The following is a 10,297-nucleotide window of genomic DNA, read 5'->3' as shown; positions in this document are numbered from 1 at the left end:
GGCGACACGGCTCGACATGGCCCCCCCCCCCCCCACAGTCAGGTAGAGCTCAGGAGGTGAAAACACCAGAACACATCACCATTATACATATCGACTTTAGAGCACTCATGAGCCTGGACACTCCCATCATGAAGTAAAGTCTCAGATGTTGTGGTTTTAATAGGACGGAGGCTTTAGGAGTTGTTAGCATGTTAGATAAGGACACATTACAAAGTCTTATTGTGCAGACCTAAACATGACTCATTTGAAAGATTTAAGTGAGAATTTTAAGTGGGACCATTGTGATTGTCCATTTTGGTCTTATCAAGCATTTTGTACTAAAAATACAAACTACTCATTTATACTTGCAAATAGGGCTCTAATGTATTCTGAGCAGATATAACCTATAGCTTGAATACATTAATCTAAATGATAAATGAAGTGCACAGCATAGTGGGGTGTAAGGTTCCTTAGATTGTCCCATGAATGCATCAGAAGCACCTTGGGGTGTTGGCTCAAGGACACTCTGAGCTGTCAGCCATAAATCTAACCTCCAGTGTGATTGCTTTTAGCTCAACTCTGGGAACAAAACAACCCAACAACTTTTCTTCCTAATCAAAGACATGGGCGACGGAGGACGACTCCAGATGAACTCAAACATTTGCAAAAAAAAAGGGAAAACGAAAGTCATTTCACAACAATCAGGATCACATGGAGAAGCTCTGAGGTCCAACAAGGTGTCAGCGGTTGTTTCATTGTGAAATTAATAGCCCACCATTCTTCGAAACTGGAGCTGAACTCACCCCTGGCATCCTCTTTTGCCAACTCACATTAATTATTGGAGAATTTGCCTTGTAATCCAGGCTGAGAATCCTACCCAGAACGAATGGGATGTCAGCTTTATGCAACTACTTGTAAAGGCATTACAGGGCGTTAAGTCCCGCGTGGATTTGAATTGGTCTCAGCAGTACAGGATTAGAAGCAGCGGGGATTAGACCTTCCCTGGAGGAAATACAGGAGCAGGGTTGGCCAAGGGATTCTAGATATAGAATACATATCGCTCGATACGCTGTGTGCACCGCAGAGTTGACACAGGAATCAACTCCACCTCAGCAAACTCAGCCAGGCTGCGCCTTCATTACAATAATGAACACCGCTGTGTTTAAAGGTGCGAGATGTAACTTTAGAAAATACTGTGTTTGTAGCGACACCGCATGGCCGCCCGGTGAACTGCACCAGTAACCCGTCGCTCACTCTCCCTCGCGTGCTTGTCATACGTGCTCGTACGTACGCAAACAAGCATTAACATCGCCGCTGAAACACTGGATATCTACGGGTATAATGTTTGGTCAAACGCGTGTGAGAGTGTGTGAAGGAGCCTGTACGTCTCACTCTCCATCCTACAAATAACAGTCTGATGAGTGTGATGAGTTCGTAGTTTGGACTATTTATTTCAGGAAGTGCAGCGGTGTGAGGATGATGATGAGAACGCAAATAAAACAACACTTCCTGAGGCACTGGCGGGAAAATCGGACCTACGCAAAATTGTATACAGGCGACGCAGATAGACAGTGAACATCTACTTTTTCACATCAGTTAAACATTTGCTTATTAGTGGGTGATAAAAAACTATTTATACATGTAGAAAGTTATGTAACTTGTAGTTACATATCAATCATTTTGCTGTTATGCAGTACGCCTGACGGCCATGCGGTATCGCTGCAAACACATAGAGTTACATAGAGCCCCTTTAAAATGCAGTATGATAATATTCATGTCGGGAATATGTTGAGCAGCATACACGTTCCTATTCTAGTCAGAAACATGTCAACTTAGCATTTTGTCTTCATGTCTGATGATATAGTAACCTCATTCTTTGTATAATTTAATTCAGGATATCTGACATCTTGGATCAAAAAAACACCAACCAACACGTGGCTACAACAGACATGAGCGAGTGATGAACGTTAAATGACCAGAGTATATGTTAGCTTTACAAAGGAGGTGTGCATACAGTGTAATACGTCATAAGATATCTCCTGAGATAGACTTGATTTTTCCGTTCTGCAAAGTGAATTTGAAAGAAATGTTCATTGGCTTATATTGTAACAGCATGACTTGTGTCATGTTTTTTTTTTTCACTCCATTAGAGTTTAATCATGCATCCAAAATGTGGACAGTGGAACAAATGTATGAGCTTTTGCCTCAGTGGTCATTCAGAGCCATCCTCTGTGAGAAAAGTGACCTCCAGGCCATTTAATTTCAGCTAAACACACTGACAGACTCCTCCATTAGCAACCTCATGTGACTGGTGTGGGGCGCACACACACACACACACACACACACACACACACACACACACACACACACACAAGCTGAGCCCAGTCTGACAGAACAGACATGCATGAAGACAAACGACCACAATTGAGAGATTTAAAAACTTTGTTGGACTTTACAACAGAACCGCAGTCCCTGTCAGAGGCCTTTACTCGGTTTAATCTAACCACACAGAGATAACACACTCGGGTTTTTTTTAATTCAAGGTCACTTGCCCTTTTTATGGATATTAGAGTCGTTCATGTCCGTTTTGTTGAAGGTCCATAAATCCACTTTGAAAGGTATCCTTTTGAAAACACCACCTGTTAAACTTGTCTTTAGTGTCTCAGTAACATGACATCAGTTCCCCGGACAGACAGGAGGACACTGCATAGAAACACTGATACTGGCAAACTCGGCATCCTTTCTTTACGCCAGCTTGTCAAACACATGTCTAAGAAATGTTTTTCTTCTCCAAGACAAGCGTTTATTTAAAAAGGTGAATTACCGCCACCTACTGGACTGGGGTGTGGCGCAGTTGATTGGGCAGAATATTAATTCATACTCTGTTAATCATTAAGCACAAACAGGATCCTATGGACATGCATTCATGGAGAGGTCCACAGCGAGTGCTCCAGAGTAGTATGTTTGGTGCCTTGCTCAAAGAAGTGGACTGGCACCTCTCCCGCTACCAGGCCATTTGCCAGACTCCGTCCGTGCCAGGACTTCAACTGTTTCCAGCCTTATAATCTTCTCAAATGTAGTGGTTTGCTAAATAAAAGACATGAATACAGATTTCAGTTCTATGCAATTTTTAACCAGCAAAGTTTATTTATATATAACAACAGTACAAAGTGAATCCTTGGCTTGCAAAATAGGTGTGCTTCATATTTACAATAGGTACACAATAATATATTATCATAACAAAACCAAAGCAAATAAAAAAAACAAGAGAACAACCTTTTTTAAATACTTTAAGTTTCTTACAATTTTCACAACACTTTTTATAAAACAAGAAGAACAGACAGCCATTATTATTATCGTCATCATCGTCGTCATCATCATTGCCAGTAAGTACTATTTTACAGAACTCCAGTGTCTACAAAGGGTTTGTTTACAATGTGTTTTAAATGGAAGAATACTCATTTTATACTTGGTGATATTTTGACTTGAGGGTAATATATTGATGTGGATTTCAGTTCCCCTGTTTGATGTGATTAAGCAACAACAAAAAAAAAAGAGTCAGATTAAATGCTTTGTTTCATATAAAGGAATGACACATGCCAGTCAAAACTACAAAACCATCTCTTCGGCAACACTTTACACTGAGAGCAGAAAAAGTGCACAAAGCATCTTCAATTAGCAGTCAGCTTGAGCTGAAATGAGGTTGTTATTATGAGCACATATCCATATTTCACAAAACTGGCAGTCAAATGGGATCTGAGCAGCAGGAAGAGTAAACAAACTTTCCTCTTCTCAGTTCGGCCTGAATTCAAATGTTCCCATCAATGAGTGTACAGCATGGAAACAAGCTCTAACTAGTCAGGAAGAATCTCTTTGACAAAATAAAAAGGTGCATTCAGCTGTGATTTAAGATGTGGCTTTTGTTAAGAGTTGCAGTCAGACTAATGACAGAGCGGATCAATGTGAAATACCAAGCAGAACTGAAGTGTGAATTAAAACGCATGCAAAAATCTCACACAAGACAAAAGGAAAGATCCTGATAAAATGATCTCTGAGAGGAAAAAAAATAATCAAAGCCACTCTCTAACCAATGTGTGTGTCTCTGATTATGTTGTCACATTTTGGAGTCCAGAGGAGCTTATCTCGGAGTTGGAAAGACTCTATTAAATGTACAATTCATCCCTTGCAAAAGGAAAAAAGGCATTTAGGTCCTGTTAAAATGATAAAAAGCATTACTCCATACAAGCAATGTGAGGTATGAGGAGGATACAATTCTATTCGCTGAAATTGGGAAGACACCTTAATCAAAAGGAAGAAGTTTTGTGTGTTCTGTTTTATGTGTCCCATTGTTTAGCTGTACATTTGTATTATGGGGTTAGTGAGTAAGAAGGGGGGAAACGAATCCAACTTCTCTTCCCCGCTGCTGCCCCTACTGGTCAGACACTGTAACAGCATGTCAATCACCACCTCGTCCTACACTCTCCTTGCCTGTTAGTTTGATGTTTTTTCTTCTTCTTTCCATCTCCTGATCTCACTGTGAACACAACCAACTCAGATCAAAGAGCAGCTTCAAAGGCCGAACGGGAAACTAGAGCTAAAGGGGTTCTCTCTCTCTATCTCTCTTTTTCTACCTTTCCCTCTCTCCTCATTTCTCGACACTTCTCTTCAAACAGCTTGGGCGAGTCGAGCTCTGGAAGAGGGGATGTCTGCCTGAGCCCGGCCGTACCCTCTTCACCTTTCCTTTTACTTTATCTCGCTAAGACAGTTTTCAGCAGAGCGGCGTAGCCGTGGTATCAGTGAGAAACGGTTAGGGTCTAGAGCACAGAAAGGACTGTGCCCAAGTCCAGGGCTAATAAGATCAAGAACACTAAGCAGGTGGGTATCTAAGGCCACAGAGAAAAGAAGCACCTTTCACTTACTACTGGTGTTTTTCATGCTCTCAAAAACACAATTGCAGTATACTGTGCAAACCTTTAATACCACCTATTTTCAAGTACTTGATGTAAACAACAAGCTATGGATCAGTCTCGGAAGAAAATCAAACCACCTATCCAGAGGACGGAATCTAAAGTTGTTTGTCATCCAGCTAGAAGGATGGAAGGTTTACATCAGCCTGTAGCTTGTGATGTTTTGGTTTTAAGTCAGGTGACACACATAAAAAATGAAATATAGACGTTTTATGTTTTGATGATCTCTTTTCCCCATGCTTATGTTTCGTACCTTTCTTGAGTTTCAAAACTCTCCATTCTCCCAGCTACTGAAGCCTTAACTTGAATTAGCTCTGCAGCTTTTACCCCTTTGTAAAGCATAAACCGATTTTTTTTGACACATTTAGTGAAAAATTTGAAACAACAGCAACTTTTGGCACTTAGTCAATATAGACCCACTCAGCTAGGCTTCTTATTGACTTGGATGGTGGTCAACTGGCCAACAAGATCTGACGTTACTCATTGGCACTGAATAAAAATCAAAGATGGAGCACATCTATCTTTATGATAGCGTAGGTACACATAACATTATTCCCTGAAGAGAATAACAGTGGTGACAGTGTGATGTGTTTTAACCTACAATGACCTATTCATTATGTTTACATGGCGGCCATTTTCCTCAAACGTCAGACTCAGGTTGGGAGGCAACAGCTGCGAATGTTAGCATTGAGCAAGTTTCAGACAACATTTAAAAGACTCAGATACATTTAAGCTAGGCATATCATTTCTTATAACACCACTCAATTATTAGTATTCAGCTACTTCCTAGCTAACAGGTTTCAAAACTTTTGATATTTGCTTAAAAAAGCTAAATGTGGACATTTAGCCACTTAGTATAGCACTTTGTAGTTTAAATATTTCAGCTAGAAAGTAGCTAAATAACTATTTTAGCTGTTTTTTTTCTGGTGGTAGCCTACAGAAGCCCAATGCAGACGCATACATTTCATTTGACTTTGTTTTCCTCCGGTTGTTTTCAAGAGCTCAAACTTATTTCAACATCTTGAGGAACAAATTTGGTTTTCTTGTAATTACAAGTTAATTTCTCAAGTTCTTCAGAGAACACGACTCAAATTAATTCACCATCACAGGAAAACCGGCCCGAGATAAGACAACAAAAGTGTACTTGTTATCACAGTAATGTAAAAAGTATGTTTAGGGTTTCCATAGGTAGCAGATATCTTACTAAGTATTTTGTTGCTTGTTGGTCCCTCTGTTTTTTTCTGATTTTTGTTTTTCAGATGCTAAGCAATCAGGAAGCAGGGAATGGATACAATTTGTACATGAACATGATTTGCAACCTAAAACAGCACACAATAACATCATCAACATCATTTGAGCGTCTCATCCTGAGTGTGAAGCCAGAGGTAAATTGCTGCCATGAGAAAATGCTAAATTGCTGTTGTTTGTCTCTGCTAACTGCTAGCTGTGCAGGCTGTGCTGTATTAGCAGCCCTGCTAGCCACATTTAGGGTAAATAACGTTTAGGAAGCAGTTGGATGGTTTTGGGCCAGGACGGACAAATATAGCTGTTCACTTGATGAGCTCATGCAAATCTACAGAGCTCAGTTCAACTGAACACTTTACTGTTTGCAAAACTCAAATAGACATACAGACAAAAAAAATGTGTACATTCACATACACTGATTGGCAACTGGTACATACACAGATGACCTTACTGCTGGACAAAGCCTTGAAAACCAGAGTGATGCTGATTTTAAGGTAATCCTTTAAATACACTTCTTCTCTATAATCCTCAGTTTAGGTGCAAGCATGCTGGCTGAACCGTGACCATCACGAGTGGAGATCTATTCACTCTAAGATGATGAGCACATAGTCTCATGTTTCCTGTACACTTCTGAATTGGATAAGAGGTTTAGTCCGTGTCGTGTGAAGCATCAGTCCAACGAGGGGATGAGTGGGAGGAGACGTGGGCCTGTGAAACCACCCCTCATGTCATGTTACACGTCTTTATACAACATGTATGGAGATCATGTGTGGTATATTTCAACTGCAACTGATAATATTCAAATGTACAAGTACAAAAATAAAAATCTGAATGCCAACTCAGCTGTCCAGCTTGAGATCTGTCCTTCTTCTTCTTCTTCTTGACTTTTGTCCGTTTCACACTCAGAAGTGAGTAAAGAATAAAATCTGTTTCTCAATTTGCTGAGGAGTCTTCTTCTGCATGACACAAACACACACTCGTGCACACACGCACGCACACACACACACAACATACAATTTCCTGTCAAACTGAGAGAAAATATCCTTTGAGAAACAAAACAAAAAAAATAAATAAATACAAGCCATGTTGATGCCTCCTCTGCTGATGTTCCTCCTCCATGCCATTATCAGCCCCAGCTGCAGGGCCAGGTTTATTATTAGTCTGTGGACTTTGAGCTGGTGCCAACATAGGGAGGAGGCAGGAGGAATACAAAGGAAAGCAGTTGAAGTCTTTACGGCTGTGGATACAGAGAGGTCCCAGGTCTGGCTCAGGGTTCAAGCTAGCTCCCAAAATGAGAGGTAAGTGATGCCGGACCTGTTTTTGGATGGTCCTTATAGGTCATGGTCCCGTCTCTCTGACTCTCAGCTCTCGTAGGACATGGCAGAGATGAGCTGATCCACCTTGTAGGCTAACCGCTGCTTCCTCGCCTGTTCGTCCTGCTCCAGAGCTGCTGTGATCTGTACACAAGACACAACTGTGGTCAAATACCAGCAATAAAAAATACACTGCATCCTTATTTCTGTTGTGCAATTCAATCTGATAACTACAGACAAAAAAAATACTTAAAGAGGTAGTTTAGAGTTGCTCCAATATTAATAACAGCTCTGATGCTGTTTATAATTGGAACCTGTATCTGCAGGTGCACACAATCATCTAATACAAATATTATAACCCTTAAATATCAACCAGTTTGTGCTTTTGAAGCAGAAGAGTATGCTATGGGATCCTAACATGTCTGCAGAGGAGCCGGCTCTGCTGGTTTCTATATGGACGTCACATGAAAGAATAACAAGAGAGTTACATCACTGCCTTTGTCTGTGACAACACCGCAGAATATTTGTGTATTAGCCTTTCCCTTTTTATCTTCTGAGCCCGTTTCTTGTAAATTTGGCATTTGTCAAAGAGGTTCAAAAGGGATTCAGACAGGCTCCCTCTTCATTCTCTCATCTCGTGTCTGCCTTGTCAGGGCGAATATCAGTCAGAGTGGCACCAACACACATGGCAAAGGCCCTTTAATAGGAATATAAAGCAGGGGAAAATATATTACAATATGGGCCACGTCTCCATCACCTCTGATAGGCATCTCCACGCACAAACACTGCAGCCTCTTTTTCATCAACATGATGTGTCTGGTTTGTGTACCTGTTTGGCACCGTGAACACATTTAACATCACACTTCTCAGACCAGCCCAGAGCGCAGTGTTTGAGTGAATAATTGATGATTCAAAAAGAATAATTAATTGACCACTCTTATGCAATGTGCCATTTGGAATATTCTGCGGGAAGAGATAAATAATAGAGGAATTTAGAGGAAGAAAGTGTCACCCAAAAATCCACATTTTTAGATTATGCAAGGTCCTCCCCCCCCCTCTTAGACATTGTGTTTAGTCATTTATTTACACCCACACAAGTCAATCAGAAGCTATTCTGCTTTGTTTTTATTATGTTTTTTTTGGATGTGCATTAGTTTGTACGGCTTGTTACTGCAATTGCGTGTTATCTTGGTCAGGTTCATTTATGGGGTTCCATTATGTGTACTAATCACTTTTTGTACTTTCAATAAAGTCTGCAGAGTTGCGAGTGACAAGAACGTCATTTCTATCAGATGTTTGAGGGGAGTGGACTTTTTTATCTTCACTCCAGTAAAAGTTCGTCAGCTACTTTCTTCTTCTCTTTTTCTGCACAGCATGGCAAACCTTTTGTTTGCTCCCTGTTTTGTTGCAGAACACACTCTCTGTCTGCCCACCTATCATCTTCCTCTCATCTGCTTAAGTGCTCTTAAAGCTTGGCAGCTACTGGCAGTGCGCTTCCTACTCTTCATCGTGGCCCGATAGCAATCTATTATTAATCTGCGGCACTGTATGCAGGTGCAGCTCCCACAACCATCTCCCAAATCCATTTAAGTAGGCTGCAGCTCGGGCCCTGTGAGCCTGACGCCAACCCTTCTGTGAAGAGCTGAGTAAGAATGTTTTTTTTTTTTTTTTTTAACACACTGCACTCTGGGGGAATGGCAGCTACTGCAGGAGTGACCGGGTACATGTGTAGAGTGCATGCGCGAGTGTTCTGCATATGTCTCAATGCAACGTGTGCTTCAGAGGGCTGCAACTGCAGAGGCAGCAAAAGTGGGCGTGTGAGATTCATGGGGAGCAAAGGGGGAAGCTGACTGGATAATGGGAGAAAAGAGGAGGCCTGTAAAGGAATGAGGGAGAGAGGGAGAGCGAGAGAGAGCGAGAGAGAGAGAGAGAGAGAGAGAGAGAGAGAGAGAAAGAGAGTGGTACAACATAAAGGTCAGGCTAATGCTTCCCAGAGGAGGAGCTGACATTAGAAGCAGAATGTCTCTATAAATGCGTCCTCCTTCCCTATCTTCCTCCCTCCTCGCTACGCTTCCTGTGATCTGACTGTGTGTGTGTGTGTGTGTGTGTGTGTTGCCCATGAGAGCCCTATATAATAGATAGCCCACACTAACTCAACGCTGCGAAATGACAGTGCAGCATGCTGAGAGCTTGTAGATATTCACTTTCTACTCCACGGATCAGACGCAGCGTCTTGTTAAAGCTCAGGTCTCAGCAGGCCTCGGGGCTTTGGGGAAGTCTACTGAAGACTCTGAGCTGACCTCACTAACCTTTGACACTTCTGTACGGTCTGGGAACAAAGAGGCCAACATCCACCCGCGTTAGAGTGTGCAGCAAATATGAGGCACGCCTTTTTATGTTCAATTTGCGCTCTCAATCTGCCCATAATTAGCGGCTGATTCAGGGAGGCAGCAGCTCATTACGGATTCAGCGCCTGGGACAGGCCTGCAGGTAGAATCTGCGAGTGGAGGAGATCAGTATGAAGTGCAGAGGACGGGGAGGGGGGTTCATGTGAGATCACAAAGCTCTGGAAATGAATGACGCCGCACGGAAACAGAAGCCTAGAGGGCAAGGTTCACCTTTACCTGAGTAAACATTGGTGCCTTAATTATTATACATTTGAATATAGCTTGTTTGTAGGAGTTCATGCGATCAGTACAACAGGAGACATTAGATGGACAAAGGCAAACAAAAAGAGGTGAATATAGAGAGAGAGACGGACAAAAGCAACGTGAAATGGAGAAACTCACTGAG

General features: G+C 41.8%; 1 protein-coding gene and 1 long non-coding RNA gene across 2 annotated transcripts in view; one reads left to right on the top strand and one right to left on the bottom strand.

Moving 5' to 3' along the window:
* Positions 1 to 2,600: 2,600 nt before the first annotated feature.
* LOC306834189 lies at positions 2,601 to 7,029 on the top strand. Its single transcript, XR_013780459.1, has 2 exons — positions 2,601 to 4,854; positions 6,206 to 7,029. It is a non-coding gene; the product is annotated as an uncharacterized lncRNA (long non-coding RNA).
* plxna2 (plexin A2) overlaps positions 6,931 to 10,297 on the bottom strand; it is a 188,986-nt gene continuing 185,619 nt past the window's right edge. Inside the window, exon 32 of the mRNA XM_079360016.1 lies at positions 6,931 to 7,648. Within this exon, the coding sequence (XP_079216142.1) occupies positions 7,553 to 7,648 (96 nt within the window). The 3' untranslated portion in view covers positions 6,931 to 7,552. The remainder of the gene's footprint in view (positions 7,649 to 10,297) is intronic.

Source organism: Symphodus melops (assembly GCF_947650265.1).
Source record: "Symphodus melops genome assembly, chromosome: 13".
Classification (NCBI taxonomy): Eukaryota; Metazoa; Chordata; class Actinopteri; order Labriformes; family Labridae; genus Symphodus; species Symphodus melops.
Note: the sequence above shows the minus strand (reverse complement) of the source record. Positions and strands in the feature narration are given on the sequence as shown.